The 24,193-nt window shown below is 51.3% G+C and overlaps 1 protein-coding gene across 2 annotated transcripts in view; it reads right to left on the bottom strand.

The window, feature by feature from the left end:
- The window catches only part of GRIK5 (glutamate ionotropic receptor kainate type subunit 5), a 61,855-nt gene that overhangs the window by 26,042 nt on the left and 11,620 nt on the right, over positions 1-24,193 (bottom strand). For both annotated transcript variants that reach the window (XM_065926184.1, XM_065926185.1), the window contains exons 7-12: positions 23,357-23,410; positions 23,116-23,277; positions 21,203-21,355; positions 20,790-20,894; positions 20,548-20,655; positions 9,811-10,014 (exon numbers count right to left, since the gene is read on the bottom strand). In XM_065926184.1, the coding sequence (XP_065782256.1) occupies positions 9,811-10,014; positions 20,548-20,655; positions 20,790-20,894; positions 21,203-21,355; positions 23,116-23,277; positions 23,357-23,410 (786 nt within the window). The remainder of the gene's footprint in view (positions 1-9,810; positions 10,015-20,547; positions 20,656-20,789; positions 20,895-21,202; positions 21,356-23,115; positions 23,278-23,356; positions 23,411-24,193) is intronic.

Genomic DNA, 24,193 nt, shown 5'->3' with positions numbered 1-24,193 from the left:
GGACAGAGATTTAAGGGAATGGTTGACATTTCAAAGCAAGAGACTGTCGTTACATGGAAACTGAGATGATTCAACATATTTTAGGACATGTTACCACCCTTCTGTTGATTTCAATAAGCTCTGTGACAGTCCTAGTTTGACCTCATAGGGTCAAACACTCTCCTATCCAAAAGAAAAGAGAAGCTAGTGATGTAAGCCTGACATCCACTGGAAGAAACAGGAAAAAGTCGGTCCTTCCCCTCCTCCACTTTCCTTTGATTATAAGTGTTAGTGTTCGGTCAACTTATAAGGGTATAAATTGCTCAGTCGTGTCTTCTTTGTAACCCCATAGACTGTAGCCCACCAGGCTCCTCTGTCCATGGGATTTCCCAGCCAAAAATACTGGAGTGGGTAGCCATTTCCTTTTCCAGGGAATCTTCCCAACCCAGGGATCGAACCTAGGTCTCCTGCATTGCAGGCAGATTCTTTACCTTCTGAGCCACCAGTGAAGCCCCAAATGTAGTCTACTTGATCCTTGGGGCACAGCCCTCTCACCTGCCCACTTTCACCCCACACAAGCAAGTAGAATATTAGTAATTCTACTTCCTGCCTATCAATTTGCCTCTCCCTGAATTCCTTCTGTGCTGAGACTCAAAGAACCCAAGTTCAGACACCGGGTGAGTGATTCTAATTAAGAGACAGTGGATTGAGAACTTTCCTGGTGGTCCAGTGGTTAAGGATCCATGTTGCAGTGCAGAGAACTCGGGTTCAATCCCTGGCGGGGGAGCTGAGATCCTACAAGCTGCAGAGCGACGATGCCCATGCACCGCAGCTACTGAGGCTGCCTGCGAGCTCTGGAGCCGGAGAACCACAACTAGAGAGTCCGTATGCTGCAACAAAAGATCCCGTATAAGGCAGTGAAGATGCTTCAAGCCACAGCTAAGACCCGACACAGCCAAATAAATAAATATTAAAAAAATAAAAAGGACCGTGGGTTCGAGTCCCAATCTGAGTTTTGGTTGGCTTTGTATCCTGGCACATGGGTTCATCAGAGGTGCACAGTTTTGGCACTCAGAGCCTCCACTGCAGGGGGCACAGGTCCAACCCTGGTCAGGGAACTGAGATCCTGCATGCACACTGTGACCAGAAAAAAAAAAAAAAATAGCCGATATGATTCTGCAAAGAGATCAAACCAGTCAATCCTAAAGGAAACAAACCCTGATATTCACTGGAAGGACTGAAGCTGAAGCTGAAGCGACAATACTTTGGCCACCTGATGTGAAGAGACAACTCATTAGTGAAGACTCTGATGCTGGGAAAGACTGAAGGCAAAAGGAGAAGAGGGCGGGAGAGGATGAGATGGTTAGACAGCATCACTGACTCAATGGACGTGAATTTGAATAAACTGCAGGAGATAGCGGAGGACAGGGGAGCCTGGCGTGCTGCGGTCCATAGGGTTGTAGTCAGACACAACTGAGTACCATGATTCTGTTCAAGTAACTGGTGCTGTTTTGTCTCCAGATTGGACCGTAACTGACTGATAATCAGCAGTGGGTTTACTGCCAACTTCCTTACTAAATGCTAGTTCCTGCTCTTAAGATCAGTTCAGCAGAATGTTGCCAACATGATGGAGGAGTGCAACACTGTATCCAGGGACCAGGTTCTCAGTGGTCTAGATAATGGCAGAAAGCAAGAGAATTGATGTCAGCCTTCAGCAAGACTGAAGGTTTGTACTCCCGGCTTCTGGAGGTCCTTGGAAAGTGGTATGGAGACAAAAGCATTTGCCAGGTCAGTCAGTAGCTCGCAACAGCTGCCAAGGGCTGTGCTGACGTGCTCCAGTAAAGACACTTCATTTGGGCCAGCAATTGCAATTGCAATCACCACCCGACTGCATTTACAGTAATCCACAGTCATTCTCCGAGATCCATTTGCCTTCCACACAAGCCAAACAGGTCAGTTGTTTTTGTCTATTTGTTTTTTGGCCATGCCTTGTGGCATGCAGGATCTTAGTTCCCTGACCAGGGATCAAACCCATGCCCCCAGCACTGGAAGCCCAGTCTTAGCCACTGGACCTCTAGGGAAGTCCCCAAACAGGCCAGCTGAACAAAGATGAGATCACTACCCCAGCTTCTTTTGAGCCATTAAGGGTGGCACTAATCTCTGCAGTTCCTCCAAAGGCGGTAGAATTGCTTTTGGATTTCCATCCTGGGAAACGTGAGGCGTTCTGGGGGCTTCCACTGGCTCTTTCTATAACAATGATCCTGACTCCATGGGTCAGAAAACCAGCGTGGGATTCTGCCAGCTCCCACACACATCTGTTCCAATTATACAACCCAGACCTGGGAAACACAGAGTGAGTCCACAGACCCATCAGGCCCCTCCTGAGTGGAACTTGGGTTCAGACTCCATCGACCACGTGGTCACAGAATCCTTATGGTGGTACACCAGTCAAAACAGGAAAATTCAAAATGCCTTGCCATCTATGAAAATGACTGGAGGTTGTCTGAAAATCTAAAAACCCATCAAATCCTCAGTGCCGAGACGGAGCTGGTGTTAAAAGAAACTGGGCTTAGAAAAAGAGAAAAGAAGGGATTTCCTTGGTGGTCCAGGAAATGGCAACCCACTCCAGTATTCTTGCCAGGGAAATCCTAGGGACAGAGGAGCCTGGTGGGCTACAGCCCATGGGGTTGCAAAGAGTCGGACACAACTTAATGACTGACCACGTGTGTACACAGTGAACTAAGGTATTTTATGCCATGTGGCACAGCCAAAAAAAGATAAGAAAGAACCTGGTACAGCCTTTCCAGAAAGCAGTTCCACAGTATATAACAAAAGCCATACAAAGGGTTTTCCTCTTTCACCTGGTAATTCTATTGAGAGTCAATTCTAACCAGCTACGATGCAGGCTAAACTTTTGTTCATGAAGATGTTTGCTTATAGTTGTTTATAACAGCACAAACAAACAGATAAAAATACCTGAAAACAACTAAAAAACGCTTCAATAAATTACAGTACATCCACATGGGGGTTAATGTGCAGCCGTGTGACATTGTGTTTAGGTTAAAACGCTAAGAGTATTTTTAGCCTTTCGGGTTGGCAAAGATTTTTTTCAAAGATTGATAATACCCATTGTTGGCAAGAGTGTGGGAAATTTGACATTCTTGTGCACTTTGGGTGGGAATATAAATTGGTGGAACCTTTTTGAAGGGCCATTTGGCAGTATGCACTTAAAAAATATTCATACCCTTTGACCCACTGCTTGGAATTTATCCCTCAGGAACACCCCCACCAATCCACAGGCCCAGCTGATGGTAGCATTGTTCATGCCTGCAAAAACTGGAAACCATCCAAATATCCATCAATAGGGGATGAGTTAAATAATTCATGCTCAGTCGCACAAGGAAATCCTTTTGTCTCCACTTGAATTTCAAGTAGGTATCTCCAACGATCCACACCCTGAGATAACTCTTATCCTTCCCACTCAGAGACGGCCCCTCCTATATCCTCCCCACCGAGGAAACTGGCTTTACCAGTTTTGCCCAGCTGTTTAGCCAAACCCTGCAGTTACTTGACTCTTCTTGGCCCCTGGCACACACCCTACCTGGCGGTACACTTGACCCCAGCACAAGGCAGCATCTTCTCTCTGTGACCTTCCAGTGACCTCTGAAATGGACCATCCTGTCTCTACTCTTGGACCACTACAGTTATTTCCCAGCCACCACTGCATGCATGCTCAGTCATTCAGTCACGTCCAATTCTTTGCCACCCTGTAGACTGTAGCCCGCCAGGTTCCCCTGTCCATGGGATTCTCCAGGCAGGAATACTGGAGTGGGTTGCCATGCCCTCCTCCAGGGGATCTTCCTGACCCAGGGATCAGGGTCTTTTATGCGTCTTTTATGTCTCCTGCATCGGCAGGCAGGTTCTTTACCACTAACAACATCTAGGAAGCCCTAACAAGAGTAATCATTTTTAAATGCTTTTGAAATTAAGTCAAGGCCCTATATCCATGTAATGGAATATTATTCAGCCTCAAAAAGGAAGGCAGGGGACTTCCCTGGTGGTGCAGTGGGTAAGACTCCACACTTGCAACGCAGGGGGTGCAGGTTCCATCCCTGGTCAGGGAACTAAGATCCCACATGCTGCATGGGGTAACCTAATAATAATAACAACGTGTAATAGTAATATCATGTGGGTGTGTGTGCTCAGTAGCTCAGTGGTGTCAGACTCTTTGCGACCCCACGGACTGTAGCCAGCCAGGCTCCTCCATCCATGGGATTTTCCAGGCAAGAATACTGGAGTGGGTTGCCATGCCCTCCTCTAGAATAATAATAATACTTTTTTAAAAAGGAAGACAGTACTCCTCACGCTATAATGTGGATGAACCTCGAGCACACTGCGCTGTGTGGAAGAAGGCAGACTCAAAAGGCCACGTGTTGGCTGGTTCCATTCACACCAAATGTCTAGAATAAGTAAGTCATGGAGACAGAGAGCAGAGTGGTAACTGCCAGGAGCTGAAGAAAGGGGGAAATGGCAGTGACTGCTATTGGGTTTGGGTTTTCTTTGGGAGTCATGAAAATGTCTTGAAAGTAGACAGAGGCAATTGCTTTACAATATTGTGAATATACTAAATGCCACTGAACTGTATACTTTAAAATGGTTAATTTTATATGAACTTCTCCTCAATAAAAAAAAGAATAAAGAAATTAGATCATGGTACCTTCCCTGCTTAAAACTTTCCAGCGGCTCCATAACACAATAAAAACAAAATCCAAAAGAGAAAAAAAAAATAAAAGGAATTCCCTGGTGTCCAGTGGTTGGGAATCAAGTGCTTTCACTCATGGGGTCCAGGTTCCATCTCTGTTGGGAGAACTAGGATCCTCAAGCCACGTAGAGAGGTCAAAAAGAAAAACAAAAAACAAACAAAAAAACACACTCAAATTCCTTACTCGTAAGACCCCAGTGACCCAGGCTCTGTTCTGGGACCTTGAATCCCCCCCTCGCCCACTCCCTACAAATCTCTGTGACGGAGGGAACATCATTCCCATTTCAAGAGGGGAAACTGAGATCAGAGAGATGAAGTGGCTTGTCAGCGATCACGTGGGAACACTTGAACCTGAGGCCGGCTCCATCTGGCATCTGACCAGCTCACAGCCGTGGACACTGTGGTGGCTGCCTGGGCCCTTCTTCAGGATGAGATACTCATGGCCCCATGTGTTGGTGGCTGTTTGCTCTGTATGTGGAAGAAGCCCCTTGACATCCCCTGAGGACAGCCCCTCTCCAATGATTTGTCCCTGGGGGCATAAAAGCCTGGCCCCTTCCCTCAGGGGGACATCTTTAATGGCCACCCCCGCTCCAGAGCTGCCCGCAGGACAGTCATGACTGCCTCACAGCTCAACTCCTCCCTCTGCCCAAGTCTGCTCCTCCCCTCCCACGTGCTAAGTCACTTCAGTCATGTCTGACTCTTGGCGACCCCATGGACTATAGCCCACCAGGCTCTGTCCATGCGACTCTCCAGGCAAGAATACTGGAGTGGGTTGCCATGCCTTCCTTCAAGGGATCTTCCCCACCCAGGGATGGAATCTGGGTCTCCTGCATCTCCTGCATTGGCAGATGGATTCTTTCCCTCAAGCCACCTTACAAGGCAGATTTCTAAGGGTGCCCCCACACACCTCCTGCCTGCTAATTTCCACCTGGAAATCCGCTTCCTGATCTCTTAAGCGCCAGACCAAAGTGCACAGAGTTTAGCCTGCAGGCCTGGGGAGGTGACAACTAATGTGTGTTACTCACTCAGTTGTGTCTGACTCTGCCACCTCCTGGACTATAGCCTGCCAGGCTCCTCTGTCCATGGGATTCTCCAGGCAAGAAGATTGGAGTGGGTTGCTATTTCCTCCTCCAGGGGATCTTCCCGACCCAGGGATTAAACCCGTGTCTCCTGCATTGCAGGCAGATTCTTTACCACTTGAGCCTCCAGGAAAGCCCCTAGAAAGATCCTACTAGAGGACAAACTGGAATGGAGAAAGACGGGAGGCCCAGAGGAGGCGAGGGGCGGGGCTGAGTTCGCAGCGTGATAAATGGACCATAATTGGAGCCTGGCGTCTGAGCCCTGCACCTGGCCCGGGGGTGGTTGGGGAGCTGCTGGTGCCCTGGGCTGCCTTCCCTCTGGAAGTCGATCATCAGCTCTGGGCCAGCCTGCCGGGGTGCCAACCCTGGCTCTGCCTGTCACCAGCCATGTGCCCTGGGCATGGTATCTGAGTGCCTCACTCTGCTCATTACAGAAATCTGTGCTAACACCAGGCATTCCTCAAAGGGGTGGCCGTGAGGAGTCAAGGAGTTGTGTTAAGTTCATAAAGTTCAGACAAGGGCCTGACACAGCATGAGCATCACCCTGACCACTCCAGGCTTCCCAAGGACCTGCTGGGTGTCTGGGAAGGACACGGGCCTCAGGTCAGACACACCCATCTGCAGCCTTGCGTGTTGGGGCCGGTCCCTTCACTGCTGAGCCCCTGATCTCACATCGGCAGGAGGGCAGTGATCGTCTGGGCCGGAAAGGATTGTTAGAAGAAGTGACACTTGCAAAGTTCCGGGTACGTGGTGTGAGGTTCACTAACGTCAGCTGCCGCCGCCGGGAAAACAATGGGGAGTGTCTGCGTGAGGCTCAGTGTGCTTGGCCTTCCACAGCACGCAGATGAGCCTCAGCGAGGCCAAACTCTGCCCATCCTTTGCACAGTCAGCCTGCTCCTCCTCCAGTGTTCTTTCCCTAAATGTCATCGCTGGTGCCCAGTTGCCCAAATCAGAAACAGGAGGAGCACTCACGTCCTCTCTCCTCCGTCCCTCATCCCAGGCAGTCACCGAGTCTAGGCCCTCTCCAGCCTCCCCTTACATCCCTACAGACCCTCTGGCAGCCCCTGCCTCTCCCCACCCCATGACTGTCTCCTCATTTGAGCCAGCTCAACCCTTTGTGTGCAGGGGGTGCATCCCATGGGCCGCCAGCTGAGGACCAAAGTCTTTAACCCTAAGAGCAAAGCCAGGCCACTGAATCCCCAAGGTGTACCACAGCACCTGGTATACAGTTGCTGTTGTTGTTCATTTGCTAAGTCGTGTCTGACTCTTTGCAACCCCGTGGACTGCAGCCCACCAGGCTTCCCTGTCCCCCACTATCTCCAACTCAAGTTCACGTCCACAGAGTCAATGATGCTATCTAACTATCTCATTCTCTGCCGCCCTCTTCTTCTTTTGCCTTCAGTCTTTGCCAGCATCAGGGGATTTCTCCTACTGGTAAACGGCAGGCACTCAATAAATGCTAGCTGGCTGGAGGGCAGATGAATGCATGAATGGATGCCTGTGCTGACAGGAATAATACTAACAACGATAGAGAGTTCAGGCACACAACACCAACTGCTTGGGGGGCCCTGTTCCAAGCCCCTACACAGATTAATTCATTTTACACTCACAACGACCCTATGTGCCAGCATCTGTTATTTCTTCGGTTTTTCACGGAGGTTAAATAAGTCACCCAAGGTCACTCAACAAATGCTCCGCAGAGATTCAAACAAGACCCAGGACCCAGGAGCATAAACTTTTCTGATTAGCAGCCACCAATCAGCAAAGCTCCCAATCCTGCTCCGCTCACCTCAGGCACCTTCACATCAAGTCCTAAGACACAGGGAGTTAAACTATTGCCCAAGGTCATACGGTTATAAATAAGACTTCTTCCTTGATGAATGGACAGGCGTCCAGTTGACGGTGACTTTGGTTGGGTGGGGAGTTGTCCTGGAATCTTATTTCTGGGGGCCCTGGTGAACAAATAGTTCTGAGCTTCCATGACTGGGGACCAGCTATGGCGATGAGGTCACAGGTAAGGCTGCCAGTGAGGTGGGCATTAAGGCACCAGCTTCTGCCTCTGGGCTCCTCAGGTCCTAGCTTCAGACTCTTAAACTCACCCAGGGCTGAAGCTTTCAACTGGCTGGCTGCCTGCAGAACAGTGCCTCGGGCCTGCCAGTTGGAATTGGCCGGGTCGGGGTGAGACTGAGTCACCAGACCCTGGGGGACACCCCACCTCCTTCTCCACCAGAGCAGCTGTTTGGTCCAGGGTTCTGAGAACCCTTTCAGTTGGAAAAAAGGTTCTGCAGTCAAAACAACTTTTGAAAATCAGTGCCCTAAGGGATCAATGTCCTTGTCAAGCAGAGTGGCCTTTTTGAGTTTACCCTGGTGACATTCAGGGGCTCACATGCAGTGAATTCTGGATGAGAGAGACAGGAAAGTGAGAGCCTCCAATGCCCTCTGCCAAGTCTAATGTCAAGGCCACCCTGACTGTTTATGGCCACAGGTCCCTGCTCCACACACCTGCCCTGGGCGTGCCCTAAGCCAGGGGCATGTTTGTCTTTTCTGGGCATTTGCCCATGCAGCTTCTAGTGCCCGGAAGAAAAAGGAACTACAGGGTGGTTGCAGTACTTCCCTGGGGTCCAGTGATTAGGACTCCACACCTTCACTGCTGGGGCCCTGCGTTCAATCACTGGTTGAGGAACCAAGATCTTTCAAGCCTCGCAGGGCAACCAGAAACAAAGAGGAACTCAGGAACTACATATGACCAGCAACATGTGTGATGTATCTGTAACTCTCATTACAGACCTGTCAGCTATCATTAGTCCCCATCCTAGGAAGGGGAAACTGAGGTTCGGAGCAGAGAAATGACTCACCACAGCACTCGTACCAGGGTTGGCCTGACTCCAAAATAGTCTTTCCACTGCACCCTCACCTACCACCTCCCACCTGCCCTCACATCCTGCCCACACTCAGGGTCCAGCTGCTCTTCTGATACATCCCTCTATCTCTTACACACACCCCACCCAGCTGTTTGTAAACGCCATTTCTTCTCCTCCAAATAAGTTCTCCTCCTCCCAAACCCCACTTCACCCAGCTGACTATTTCACACTCTTTGGGAATCTGCTGGGATGTCACCTCTCCCAGGAAGCCCTCCCTGGATCCCCGGCTGGGTCAGGATCCTGTAGGTCCCTCCTCTGAGTTTTCCCTCTTGAAGCCCGGAAGTCTCTGTCTTGTGGTCATTTGTTTTCCTGCATCCCAATGGGGCCCTGAGCTCTTGGAAGCAGGGCCCAGGTCCCCTAGGCTCATCGCTACACCCTATGCCTAGCAAGGTGCAAGGCACACACTAGATGTTCAATAAACATCTACTGGAAGAGTGGACTTGCAAAAGCAATGGGCAAACCCAAAGTCCAGCTCCTGGCAGGTGCCGGGGCGCAGTGCACCTGAGGTGCAGTCCCCGGCCGCCCCTCCTAGCTCCGCCTCCCACAGGAAGCTTCCTCCACCTCCCCCAGCTGTCCAGTCCCTCCAGTTCCCACTCCACCGTCTCCTTCATTCACTCGTCTTTGTTAGTCGCTCAATCATGTCCGACTCTTCGCAACCCCATGGACTATAGCCTCTGTCCATGGGATTTTCCAGGCAAGAATATTGGCGTGGGTAGCCATTCCCTTCTCCAGGGGATCTTCCCAACCCAGGGATTGAACCCGGATCTCCCACATTGCGGGTAGATTCTTTCCCGTCTGAGCTTTGAGCAAAGACAAAGCCGAGGCGGCACGAGGGAGGCATCCGGAGGCTAGACACAGGAAGTGACGTGCACGGCCTTTGACACCGGAAGTGATGCACAGTCCCCTTCCCATCTGTGCTGGCCCCGTGGTGCTCACCAGCCACAGGGGCACAGCACATCATGGGCTGGTGCCGAGTGTACATGCCAGGCTGGCCCTGAGGCCCCACTGGCTGCCCACCCTCCCTCCTCACCCGGCCCACGCCCCTTCCGCAGCCCCAGCCCCGCCGTACCCGGTTGATGAGCTCGCCCACCATGCCCGTCCAGGAGCCGTTGGGCTCGGGCGCCCCGTACAGCCCGTCCTCCACCAAGCGCAGGCGGTACCGGAAGCGCAGCAGCTCGGCCAGCTCCCGCAGCATGTCCACGCAGAAGCCCTCGAAGCGCTCGTTCCCGGACAGAGCCTGGAAGTTGGGCCGGCGCATGACGTACGGGTTTTCCTGGGGAAGCAGGAGAGAAGAGGGGGCGGGGTCAGAGACTGGGCATCGAGGGGACGTCTGGGTCCCAGAGTCCACGCCGGGCAGCTAGATCCGGAACCTGCTCGCAGAGCAGGGATGACGGAGTCCTGGCCTACCTACATCCCCTGTTTACTAATGCTCACAGCCAGGGCAGGGTTCGGGAGGGGTGGGATAAATTAGGAGGTTGGGATTAACATATTGTTGCTTAGTCGCTAAGTGGTGTCCAACTCTTTGCCACCCCATGGACTGCAGTACTCCAGGCTCCTGCGTCCTTCACCGTCTCCCGGAGTTTGTTCAAACTCTGTTACTGAGTCGGTAATGCCATCCAACCATTTCAGCTTTTGTCGCCCCCTTCTCCTTTGGCCTTCAATCTTTCCCAGCATCAGGGCAGGGTCTTTTCCAATGAGTCAGCTCTTCCCGTCAGGTGACCAACGTATTGGAGTTTCAGCTTCAGCATCAGTCCGTCCAGTAAATATTCAAGGTTGATTTCCCTTAGGATTGACTGATTTGATTTCCTTGCAGTCCAAGGGACTCTAAAGAGTCTACTCCAGCACCACAAATCGATAATCAACAAGGACCTACTGTGCAGCCCAGGGAACTACACTCTGTTTTGTAATAACCTATAAGGGGAAAGAATCTGAAAAAAAAAAAAGAATATATAAACGTGATCACCAGATTGGAGACCTGAAACTAACAACACTATAGATCAACTATACCTCAAAAAAATATAAATAGCTACCAAAAAACATAAATACTCAGAGCCAAGGAAAAAGCACAGGGAAACTGCAAGCCCCTAGCAAATCCCAGGGAGCTGGTTTGATCTCCACTAGCCAAGTTAACATTCACTCAAGTTCAAATGGGAACTTCCCTGGCAATCCGGTGGTTAGGACTCAGCACCTTCACTGCTATAGCCCTAGGTTCAATCCCTAGTCAGAGAAATAAGATTCGACAAGCCAAGCAGCAGAGCCAATTAAAAAAAAAAAAAAGCAAGCTCAAATGGCTATGAGGAAGGCAGGTAACCGGAGTGAATTAGTCTGCATGGCGTGCATGCATGCTCAGTCATTGAGACCCCATGGACTGTAGCCCGCCAGGCTCCTCTGTCCATGGGATTCTCCAGGCAAGAATACTAGAGTGCGTTGCCATGCCCTCCTCCAGGGATCTTCCCGACCCAGGGATGGAACCCACATTTCTTGCGTCTCCTGAATTGCTGGCGGGTTCTTTACCACTAGTGCCACGTGGGAAGCCCCTTGAGATATATTACTTGTAATCCAAGTCATACACATATATGCCTGCAGCTGCACGTGCATCACTACACTTAGTTCCACAAAGCAGTTCTTCTTACAACTATGGCAAAATAGCCTGATATTTTCTGTCCTGCTCTGTTTCATTTTTCTACACAATCGACAGAGACCCACTAAACTGACTTCATGAGCCACCAAGGGATCCAAGAGGATCTGCCCCACCAGGATTTAGCTCCAGCCCAGCACTATCATGAGAGTGTCAGGCCTAAGAAGCCAGATGGTGCAATGTTAAGAGAATTTGGAAACCCAGGTTGTTTTGTAAAATCTCCTGATTATAAAGGTTAGCAACAATCCAAATTCTAATACCATCTTTTTTTTCTAATGCTTGGCAGGCTAAACAAACACCTAACAGTTTGCAATCTCTGGCTACAGCCATTTTGCTATGCTGACGCTTATTTCTGAGGGGTTTGAGCAGACTTTACTGACTCTTATTGTGCCAAATGAGGCAAAAGCAGAGAGAATATTCCAAGTGTTAGTAAGATGAGGTATAGGAAGATGATGGCAACAAAAGGGAAATTTATCTGTGCAGTTATTGTCTAAATGGTTGTACAGTGTCACCTTGGACTTAGGAATATAAGGAGTTATGACATAGGAACCAGCCGGAAGAACCTTGGCCAATAATATCCACAATGGTTACCATATGGACGGGAACACCTGCTGAGTACCAGCTCCTGCGCTGAGTGTGTTCTCTGGATTTTATCCCTTTATTTCCTCACAGTGACCTTACACGGGTGGTATTCTTAGACTCACTTTACACATGTGGAAAGGAGGGCTTGGACTTCCCTGGTGGTCTAATGGTCAGCAATGCACCTGCCAATGCAGGGGACCAGGGTTCGCTCCCTGGTCCAGGAAGATCCCACACGCCCTGGGGCAACTAAGCCTGTGCTCTGCAACTGCTGAGCCCGCACTCTAGAGCCCGTGCTCTGTGACAAGAAAAGCCACCGCAATGAGAAGCCTGTGCTCTGCAACTAGAGAGTAGCCCTGGCTCGCTGCAGCTAGAGAAAGCCCACGTGTGTGCAGCAGTGAAGACCCAGCACAGCCAAAAATTAATGAATGAATGAATTAAAAAAAAGAAACTGAGGTTCACAGAGGTCATCCTGCTGCCTCTCACTGAATACAGAGCTGAGCTCTGGGGTGGACGCACAGTATTTTGCAGCTCCTCCCATCAAGAGGTAGAGTAGATTTCCTCACGTGGGGCTGAGGTGTCCTCAAGACTTGCTTTGGCCAACAGAGTGTGGTGGAAGTAGTGCTGTGGGACTTTCAGTGCCTGGGTCCTCAGACAGACCTCCTGGGACCTCAGCGTAAGGAAGCCTGGGCCAGCCTGCTGAAGGATGAGTAAGGATGAATGGACCAAGGTGTGCTGGCCAACAGCCTAGCCTCAACATCAGTGGCACGAAATTGCAGTGACCGCAGCAGAACCGCTCAGAGAATTCCTGGGGGTCCAATGGTTAGGGCTCCATGCTCTCCCTGCCAAGGGCCTGGGTTCTATCCCTGGTTGGGGAACAAAGATGCCACAAGCCTCAAGATGCAGTCAAAAATAATTAAGTAAATCAATACATCACTTTTAAGGACTCTCCTGGGGGTCAAGTGCTTAGGATTCTGTGTTTTCACCACCGAGGGTGTTGGCCCAATTCCTGGTCGGGGAACTAATATCCCACAAGCTGCATGCTGTGGCCACATTAGAAAAACAAAACTGTTCAGTTGACCCATAGCATTGTGAGAAATAGTAATCATTATTGCTGGAAGCCTCCAGGTTTGGGGGCAGTTTGTTATACAGTGGTAGATACTATAGTGTTAGTCACCCAGTCATGTCTGACTCTTCTTGACCCCAAGGACTATAGCCCACCAGGCTCCTCTGTCCATGGGATTCTCCAGACAAGAATACGGGAGTGGGTAGCCATTCCCTTCTCCAGGGGATCTTCCCTACCCAGGGATCGAACCTGGGTCTTCGGCATTGCAGACGGACTCTTTACCATCTGAAACACCAGGGAAGCCTGATAGGTACTAGAAGGTAGCTATAAGGTACTACAGACTGGATTCCCGGACCCCAGCAAAGCCCCTGAGCTGAGGGGAGATGGAGTGGAGGGAAGGCAGTACTTCTCTCTCTCTCCAAAGCCCCATTTCTAAATCCAAACTTGTGCTGAGAGTAGGGATGAGATAATGCTAATAATAGCAGCAGCAGCTAGCATTTCTTGTGGGCTTGCTGTATGACAGCTATTCTGTCAGCGTAGGAGGTCGGTATTATTACCTCTATTTGAGAGATGAGGACACAGGTCCCTAGAAGTGAAGTAGTAAGTGGTTGAGATGGACAAGTCAGGCTTAGTCCACAGCTCTGCTCTTAAGCTCTGCGCCAGACTAAACTCAAGTGGACAGAATCAGAGAGCAGACCTGTGAGTAGCCAGATACAGAGATGGCGGTAAGGGAAGGGAAAGCCAGGTATCGAAGCCAGAGAATTAGAAATTAGGAATTCTCTACACAAGCAAGCGTTAGAACTGGAAGGCTCTGGTACAGACCTCTTGACATACACAGGAGGAAACCGAAGCTCAGAGAAATCAAGTGTCTTGCCCAAGGTCACATAACTGAAGCAGGGCAGTGGGAAAGGGAGACGGAGCAGAGGTTGGATTTGAAACCCACTGCTGTACTCTCCAAAGCCCTCGTTCCTTCCATCAGGTCGATCTCCCAATTCAAAAATGAAGCATCTGGCCTGTAGATTTGGGTTCGAAGCCTCAGGATCAGGGTGGGAACTGACAGAGTCAAAAATAAGGGCTGAGGCCTGGGAACAGAACTCAAGGTCAGAAAACAGTGATCTAGCATTCAACCTGCAGTCCCAGACCATCAGAGCCGGGGGCCTGGAGGAGCCTCTAATCCAAGGTTTTCAGACTCCTTCAAAAAACAATCTTCTGCAGAAAACCCAGCATTGGAGACAGTGGGATGTTGTTAAGTCTGATTCTAAGAATTCATCCAACGAGTGGCTATGCACCTGCACACAAAAATGTAGGTCCAGGGGAGTCATGGCAGCGTTTCTTGTAGCAGGAACAAAGACTGAAACAGCCTAATTTGGAACAGGTTAAAAAGATTATTGATGTCATCAAAGAATCCCAGGCAACTACTGAAATAACAAGTTCTATAAGATATATTAAGAGGAAAAAAACAAGCTACAGAACAACGTGTACAATATGCTATTCTTTGTGAAGGCAAGAGTGGGGATGTGCTTGTATATGCTCAGATATTTCTGGGAGGATGGGGGAAAAATGGGGACTGGAGAGGGAAGGAGACAGATTTTTTTTCACTCCTTACCCACCCTGCAAGCCTTGAATTCAATTTAATGGAGAATTAAATTGAATGCTATTTAATTCTATTTAATTAACTTCTGTCCCACCCCCAGTTTAACATTTTTAATTTTGAAATATTTAAAACATCTTAAAGATGATATGTAAATGTATATGAAAATGCAAAAGATAAAAAGAACCAAAGCAATCCTAAAGTAGAATATGAAAGCTGAAGGATTTACCATAGCTTTGACACAACTTAAAGCTGTGGTGTTTTAAGACAATGTGGCAGTAGAGCAAAGACAGACAAACAGTACAATGAAGAATTTGTACATCCACAGGTAAATGTATACTTGATTTAGGTGGTGCTCGTGGTAACCTGCCTGCCAATGCAGGAGACGTAAGGTTCAATCCCTGGGTTGGGAAGATGCCCTAGAGGAAGGCATGGCAACCCACTCCAGTATTCTTGCCTAGAGAATCTCATGGACAGAGGAGCCTGGCGGGTTACAGTCCATAGGGTCACACAGAGTTGGACACAACTGAAGTGACTTATCATGCAAACATGCATAATTTACTTTTCGAGGGCGGCGACTGAGTCTGTGGAACCACCCCAAGAGACGGAGCTACCATATCCCCTCTTCCACTTCCCGCTGCAAACAATAAAAGGTCATTCGTACGGTTAAAAAAAAAAAAAAAATGCATAATTTATGATAAGGGTAAGACTGTACAGAAAAGAGAAAGAATGAACATTTGATAAATGATGCCTATCAATAAAACATCCATGTGGAAAAAAAGTATTCTGACCACCCCCTCCTCACATGATATATAAAAGTCAATTCTAGGTGGACTGTAGATCTAAATGTAAAAGACAAAATTATTACAAAGAAACATACAGGAAACTAGCTTTATGATCTTGGGGTAGGCAGACAATTCTTTTTTTTTTTTTTTTTTGTCCATGCCTTACCACATGTTGGATCTTAGTTCCCCAACCAGGGATCAAACCCATGCCCTCTACAGTGGAAATGCAGGGTCTTAATCACTGGACCACCAGGGAAGTTCCGAGAATTCTTAAATTCTAAAAGCATTAAACAGAAAGGGGAAAAAATGGATAAAGTGGACTTTAGGAAAATTAAAAATCTTTTCCTCAAAAGATACCACTGAGGGGAATTCCCTGGTTATTGAGTGGTTAGGACTCCACGCTTTCACTGCCAAGGGTTTGATCTCTGGTCAGGGAACTAAGATTCCAAAAGTCACACAAGTGTGGCAGAAAAAAAGAAAAAACAAACCTCTGAAAGTGAAAAGGAAAGCCACAAAGTGGAAGAAGGTCTCTGCAATGCATATTCTGACAAAGAACTTATATCCAGAATACACAAATACATTACAAATCAATAAAAATGTCAGATATCTCAAATTTCTGAATTTACAGAAAGCTTTGAGCAGGGACCTCCCAGAAGGAGATTCCAAATAGGCAATAAATGAAAAGTGTTAACTTCCTTGACCATTAAGGAAATGTACATGAAAACCACAATAGGGTCAGCGCCTTTCTGCACTCAGCACCGGCAGAAGTGAGTACCAACTGGAATCCTTCATGCACCATGGGTGGGAATGAAGATGGGCACCATGGCTTAGGAAGATGCTTTGTCAGTATCTGCAGAGGCTGCAAACCCCAACAATGCTTCTCCTGCCTAAACACTCGACAGGAATGCCTATCCGCTCACCAAAAGGCATGCGACAGAGTATCCACAGCAGACTATTCACAACAGCAAAAGAACTAGAAATAGCTCCAACACCCATCAATTTGGTGGGTAAATAAATCAAGGTTCGTTCATGTAACACAACATGTAACACGACTAAAGGCTTCCCTCGTGGTTCAGCGGTAAAGAATATGCATGCCAAGCAGGAGACATTGTTCGATCCCTGGTCCAGGAAGATCCCCTGGAGAAGGAAATGGCAACCCACTCCAGTATTCTTGCCTGGAGAATCCCATGGACAGAGGAGCCTGGCGGGCTACAGTCCATGGGGTTGCAATGAGTCGGACGTGACTTTGTGACTGGACCACAAGACTAAACCATTTGCAGCAAAGTTGGTGAATCTCACAAACGTATGCACAAGAGAGAATATAGAATATGATGCCATTTATCTGAAGTTCAAAGCAGGCAAATCTGCTATGTGGTGATAAAAGTTGAGACCATGGCAGGCGTTATAGACCTGAAGGGGCATATGGAAGGCTGCTCCCACAAGTGTGCTCAGTTATCGAAAATTCAGTGATCAGTACACTCATGATTTGTGAAAGTTTCTGTATGCATGTTAGGCAAAAATTCCCTTGAAACGGAAACCAAAAATGTTAAAGTAGGATGGGTTCTGGAAACTTCTTCACAAGCTGCTTGCCTCGACCTTTTCATGAAGCCAGGACCCAACTCCATATCCACGACTTGCTGGAGCTCAGTTTAAAGAACCTTGATCTAGTCCACCACCCTTCACTCTGTCATGAATATTTTAATTCCCTCATTTTACAGGAGGAAGCTGAGAACAGAGAGAAGAGACCCACCCTGGTCACCAAGTGTACAGACAGCTGGGCCAGGTCTAGAACAGAAGTGAAGGCTTGGAAAGAAGCAGAAATCGACGTGTTGTGGTTCAAGGTAGAAACACGTCGGCCCTGCCATCTTCCAGTTGGGCCACTCATGTCCCCTAACCCTCCTGTGCCTTATTTTTGTCTGAAAATTGGGAGTCACTATGGTACCAGCCTCAGGACTGCCATGAACACAGTAACACCAGCAAAGGGCTCAGCACACAGCTCACAGACTCTGGTCATGATGATTGCTATACTCTTTTCTGGGAGGGAGTCATGCCATGTGGCTTGTCTGAGCTAGGATCTTAGTTCCCTGACTAGGGATTGAACCCATGCCCCCTGCCATGGAAGTTTGGAGTCGTAACCACTGAACCACCAGGGAAGTCTCAGTTGCTATTCTTATTGAGGATACCAGGTCAGGAGAAAAAAGGAATTCCCACATGCTCAGCACGCTTTGCCAGAAGGACGCTGCCAGGGGAGTCCTCTGATCTCACGCAATCCTCCCATAGCCTTTCAAGGTGGGACTATTAGACTCATTTACAGATGAAGGTATGGAACCTAGAGAGTTGAACACTGAGGTCCAGGTGAAGTCAGGAATGCAAGTGAGGTCTGTCTGACCCCAGAAGAACCAAGGAGCAAGATAAGATGTCATGCCTTAATGAAAAGGAACGCCAGGAAAGGAGAAAACGCTCTGGAAGGGCTCGGCACGGCATCATCCCCTGGGCCTGTCCCACACTCCCAGCTTCCCTGTGGGACCTCTTTCAGTCTTGGCACCAGCCTGATCTCTCAGCTCCAGACATGTGGGCCTCACACCAGGGATAACCCCAGCCTTCACCCCATTGAGGACCTCCTCCTGCTCCTTCCCTCAGCCCAGCCCATCAGCACCCCCATCAGGTCCCTCCCTCCCCACAGCCCCAGCCCAGCTCAAGCCTCATCCTCCCATCTGACCTGGAGCATCTCTCTCCTGCAGCCTCCCTCAGGGCCCAGCTTTTGCAAACATCCAGATCTGGCCCGGTCCCTTCTGGTTTAACAGTCTCCAAGATACATGCCAGCCACTTCAGTTACGTCGGACTCTTTGCGACCCCATGGACTGTAGCCCACCAGGCTCCTCTGTCCATGGGATTCTCCAGGCAAGAATCCTGGAGTGAGTTGCTTTGCCCTCCTCAAGGGGATCTTCCCAACCCAGGGATCAAACCTGCATCTCGTCCATTACAGGCAGATTCCTGACCACTGAGCCAGCAGGGCAACCCCTCCAAGGTACAGAATGAGCATGACTAAGCTCTTCAGAGGCTAGTCCCCACTTGTCACAGTGCTCACCACTCCTCCGTGTTCACTGGGTGCCAGGCACCATCCCAAGCCCTGGGGACCAGAGCGGAAAATAAGACAGGTCCTGACAACTTCGTGCCCCTCCCGCCGGCACCCAGGCTGACTCACGTCTGTGTCGCCAAGTGCCTGGCACAGGCCCTGCCCAGAAACATGAGTCTGAGAAAGTTTGTGAACGAAGGGGCACACTGAGGCTGCTGCCTCCACATCCAACCTGGCCAACACTTCCTGAGGCCCCTCCTCCTGGGAGTTCCCGCTGCCTGGGACGCCAGGCCCCCTCCTCTGTGCACCCAACTCCTACACAGCTTCTAAAGCCCCATCTAATGCCACCTCCTCTGTGAAGCCTTCCTTCCTCAGACTTTTGAAAGTTCAGGCAGCCCCTCCTTTCTGTGGGGCCCCCTTATCACCCTGGCTGGGAATGATTGTGTCCAGGTCCACCTCCTTCATCAGACTGGGATCCCCTCCCCGGGGCCACTCGAGGACAGAGAGACCACGAGACCACCTGTGACTCATCCCAGTGCCTCCGGGATTTGTATCACATCTGGTGCAGCTTCAGTAAATATTTGTAGAATGAATGAGAGAATGAATGACTCCATCACAAGAAAAATGAAGGTTAGGAAGAGGACAACACGGGCTCAGGGGCCCTGGGGAAAAGGGGAGACAAGTGTGGGAAGAGGCCAGAAGTCATGACTGTGCTCTCCTGACATCCCCGCCCTGATGTCCGCCCCTGCTCCCCACCCAGAACCCCAGGAAGCCTCTGGGGTGCACTACGCTTCCACGAGTGCAAGGAGGTGGTCCTTCTCCCAGTCAGCTTGGCCTGGCCCTCAGGGCCCCTCGGTGAGGCTGTTAGGAAGTGTCTGGTTTCCCGTCTGCAGGCCATCTGTCCCTCCCCAGCAGGCTCACTGGCCCTTCTCCAGAGGAACTCGAGGCCCACACCAGGTCAGGAGTTCCCCAGGGACCGAGGGAATGGCTCAGTGTGTGACGCGCTGCTTTAGGGGCCTCTGCCGTCCTGCGGAACCCATGTAATCCTCCCAAGGTCAGCGACCACAGCTATCGGCCGGCCCAGCTCACAGTGACTGGGGGGCTCCCCCAAGACAATGGATGCTACCCAGGCAGGGACCCAGCTGCTCTGAAGCCCAGTGGCTCGGGGCACCCTCCTGCTCCCCAGGTCCTGAGCATCTCCCCTCCCTGACCTCCTGGCAGGAGGCACAGGGTGCAGGGGACAGGGCAGGGGTTCCAAGTATGTCCCTCAGCTCCAGCCAGGACCCACCTTGTAAACTGCTTCCTGACCATCAAAAGGAGAAAGATAGGAGCAGCTGAGAAGTTTAAAGAGTGACACCTGCTAGGGTCTAGCACGGTGCCTGATGTGAGAGCAGGTTCATAAATCCTCACTGACACACAAAGGCTCCTTGGTCTCTGACCTGGTAAGACGTAGGACTGGCACCCCAGGGGCTACAGGACCATGATCGTGCCAGGGCTCAGGAAGGAGAGGACTGGACCTTCAGAGCACAGTGCTTAAGACCCAGGCTGTGGAGATTTAGAGACATGGCGTCCCTTTTGGCCATGCCTTATACTTGCTGTGTATCCTGGCCAAGTCGCTTAACCTCTCTGAGCCTCTTCAAGATGGATATTAAATAAGGTGGCGTGTGTCAATATGCTCGGAGGGCAAATGTGACAAAATGACCTCTCCCGTGATGGTGATTCATGGGGGCCTACCCTGGGCCGGGTGCCGTGCGAGGCCCTGCCTGCGGTGCCAGTGGAATGCTCACGCTGACAGCAGTTCCCGTCTCTGGCAGGCATCGGCAGGCTGGCAGCTCCCAAGGCTGGACCTGGCTCTGAGGTCAGAGTCTGTGCCTGCTGAGGCTCCAGCAGCAGTTAGGTGGGTGACATCTTGTCCACAGTCAGGGGTCGTCTGGTGCCCGGGTGACATCTCCCTGTTCTGGGTTTTGGGCCAGCCCTGGCAATCCCTCCCGCCTTCTCACTAGGACTGGGCCGGGGCACCACTCAGCAAAGGCCACTGCATCCACGGCCCACCCCCACGAGGGCCACTCACTAGGATGGTCGTAACCACCAGCGTCTTGTTGGCCAGCGTCTGCGACAGGTTGATGTCCAGGGTGGTGGCGTTCATGGCCAGCGTCCGGTTAGAGTACCACACCCCGATCTGAGGCAGAGAGGGCGCTGTCAGCACGGGCATTTCCGCCCCCCACCCCTGAGGATGCCTCAGCCCTCGGGCCCTGCCCTACCCTCGCCCCCCACCCCACCAAGGCCCCCCGGCATCGCCCTGGGGAAGCTCACCTCCCGGTGGCCCTGCCGAGACTTCTCCAAGATGCGCAGCGTGTAGTTGGTCCTCTGCCCTTTGCTGTTGAACTCGACCCGCCCGGTCAGCCCGTCATACTCTACCTAGCAGGGCGGGAGGAGGGCAGAGGGAGGGGTGGCAGGGGCCCGGAGGGAGGAGACGACAGAGAGAGAGGGAGAGGGACCAGGAAGGACAACAGGTGAACGAGCAAGACCACGTGCCGGCAAAAGGAGAGGAGGCGGGACAGAGAAACGGACAGGAACAGCACAGACGGAGGAAGGCCAGGCCCAGAGAGAGCAAGGAGGCGGGGGAGTGGGGTGGGAGACGCAGGGGGCGCGGGGGAGACATAGTGAGTGCCCCCGCGCCCAGGCAGGCTGCCGCGCCCCCTCGGCCCGCCCCGCTCCGCGCTCACCATGCGCAGGTAGTTCATGAGACTGGTCCCGTGGGGCCAAATGTTGGCCGACGTACAGGCCAGCGGCTTCACGCCGATCTCCTGGCTGCGGTTCAGCTCCCGGACGGCGCTCACCACCACGTGCACGGCGTCAAACATCAGGGCAGCCGACAGCTGGAGGGTGGACGGTGGGGTGGGGGGCAGAGATGGGGAACGAATGGGAAAGACGGGAGTTCAGCCAAGGGAGGCCCGAAGCTCCGTGGTGTTTACCCCCAAGCCCTCAGACATTCCTCTCTCCAGGAATGTAAAATCATGAGGTCAGGAGTGAGGAGGGGTTTCTCGGGGGTCGGAGATGGCAGGGGGAAGGGCAAGCAGGCTGCCCGAGCCGTGGTCAGGGCGGCTTTTCCTGTGGGGCATGTGCCTTGGGAAGGGCACATCCAAGAGGGTTTGCCTGGACGGCCAGCTGTCACCCCCACAGCGGGGAGGTTCGTGGGCACAGAGATCCATGCGTGCATGTGGTTGACACGGGTCATGGAGGAGGGGAAGGGAGACAGCCACAGCCCGTGTCCAGGGACACACTTATGTGGGCGGGGCTGGACAAACGTGCATATTTGTCTATACATGGGGGGAGGGGTGTCATGTGCAGGAAACAGGAGGGCATAAGGGTTATGAGCCCACAGCCAGGTGGCAGATGACTCCGCTAGAGGCCTGGCTCTGCTATTAATATTTCCTGCAGAGAGCTGAGTCCACACCCCTCCCCAAATCTCCACTTCCTCCCTGATAAAAGTAAAGGTAACAGTTAACTCTGCCTCTGAGTGCTTATGTGGGATTCCAGGGAGAGAACGCATGCAAAGAGCTCAGAACAGCGCCTGGCACTCAGCAAGGGCTCGACACGCACAGGCTGCTGAGCTGTGTCTGTGAATTCGGGACGTGTGTCTTGGAGAACGTGGGAGAACGTGTCTCAGCGGGCTGGGTGTGACGGTCTGAGTAGCCGTGTGGTGTCAGTAGGTGCAGGGTGTGGACAGATGCGCATCTGTCCTTGTATGTGCGTGAGGGCCCTGCACGCACACGTCTGAACGCGTGGCTCGGTGTCCGTGTAAGTTTCTGTGCACGAAAGTGTGTCTTCTAGGTACCCTGGTGTCTGACTAGATGTCTGTGAACAAATACACATTAAGTATGCATCTTTTGTATGTCTGCATTTATTCAACACATGTTTTTGGACATCTATCCTGAGCCAGCTGGTTTTAGGTGTGGGGATACAATAATGAACAAAACAGACAGCAAACCCCTGCCCTCATGGAACTTACAACCTAAATCTCTACAAATGCATCTAAGCACAATACAGAGCAAGCCACGGGGTGATTAGATGAGCAAAGACAGGTGCTGCGGAGAAAAACCCAGCGGGGGGGGGGCTAAACCTGGACGGGTGTTAGTCTCTCAGCCGTGTCCGTGTTCGACTCTCTGTGACCCCACGGACTGTAGCCCTCCAGGTTCTTCTGTCCATGGGATTCTCCAGGCAAGAATACTGGAGTGGGTTGCCATTTCCTTCTCCAGGGGATCTTCCCAACCCAGGGATGGAACCTGGGTCTCTCGCATTGCAAATAGTGGGTAGTTGGCCATTTTTAAAATAGGGGGGCATTTGAGCAGTAACTTGGTGATGAGCGAATCGCTAGCTCCCTGGGGATGTACATGCAGAGCAGCAGGAAGAGCAAGTGCAAAGGCCCTGGGGTGTGCATGTGCTGGGGCACCTGGAGGTGTGGCTGGAACAGGTGGAGAGGAAGAAATGGGTCAGATTTAACCCCAGGGCTGCACCATGAGGCCTCCTGGATGTACTCGGAAAGCAAGAGGGGTACCAGGGGGTTCTGAGCACAATTGGCCGAAGCCTGAAGGGGCCCCGGAAGTGTCTGTGTGCTGGGAGGAGGGCGCGAGCTCACCGCAGGGCCGGGGTAGGTGCTGGCTTCACAGTTCTCCCTCCAGGACATGTTGAGGCTGCGCACGAACTCAGGATAGAAGGGGTGCGAGGTGTTGAACATGGAGAAGCCCAGGATGTTGGAGGAGTCCTCCACGACCCCATCCAAGTGCAGGATGGGGAAGTCCTGGGGCCGAGAAGAGGGCGTGAGGCTGGGGCGGGCCCACCTGGGGCAGAGGCGGGTGGGGGCTGCAGGGGGTACGCACCATGGTGGTGAGGATGTACTTATAAAACGCTGAAGTCATCCCCAGCTCCGAGGCCTGGAGAACAGAGGAGGCAGAAATGGGGAGAAGCCGAGAGACACCCCATGGGAAACAGTAAGAGACACCCGGGGACAGAGAGAGACAGGGAAAAAGGAGATGCATGGAGACAGAGGGAGACCTCGGTCCCTCCCATCCCACAGGGTGGCTGGCGCCCCAGGTGGGATGAAGATTTTGTTGGAGGGAGAATGACGCCCTCAAGTGCCCACCTTTCTCTTTAGGTCACTTAGAAGACTACTTCTCTGGAGACAGCCAAAGGGACACCTCAGAAAAAGGGTGGTGGAAGGGTAGGTAACCTTAACCCCAGGTTACCCCAAAGCCAAGTCTGGGGCTGCTAATATGTAGGGCTCAGCCTGGTCACAGGTCAGAAAAACTACGCCTTGCCATTTTTAAAAGCACTTTGCCATGAAAGGACGTGCATTTAAATCTCAAGATTTGGGGGAATTCCCTGAAGGTTCAGTGGTCAGGACTCTGCGCTTCTACTGCAGGGGGCACAGGTTCGATCCCTGGGGGGGGGAGGGTGTGGGGTGGGAATTAATAGCCCACCTGCCCACAGCATGGCCAAAAAAGAAAAAAATTTAGAAAATAAAAAATAAATAAATAACTCTCAAGATTCACATTCTCACAGTCCTCAAGAACAAAGCTAGAAGACATCTTAGGTCTGCAGTGCCCAGTTCTGTCCCACTCGGATCATTAGAACAGGAAATGGCACCAGCCTGCATTGCCTGCATGGCAAGAGCTATTAGTGCGTGGTTACAGCCCCTTCCAGGACGGGAAAGTGCA

This window comes from Muntiacus reevesi, chromosome 2 (assembly GCF_963930625.1).
Source record: "Muntiacus reevesi chromosome 2, mMunRee1.1, whole genome shotgun sequence".
NCBI classification, from domain to species: domain Eukaryota; kingdom Metazoa; phylum Chordata; class Mammalia; order Artiodactyla; family Cervidae; genus Muntiacus; species Muntiacus reevesi.
This window is presented reverse-complemented; position numbering and strand designations above follow the sequence as displayed.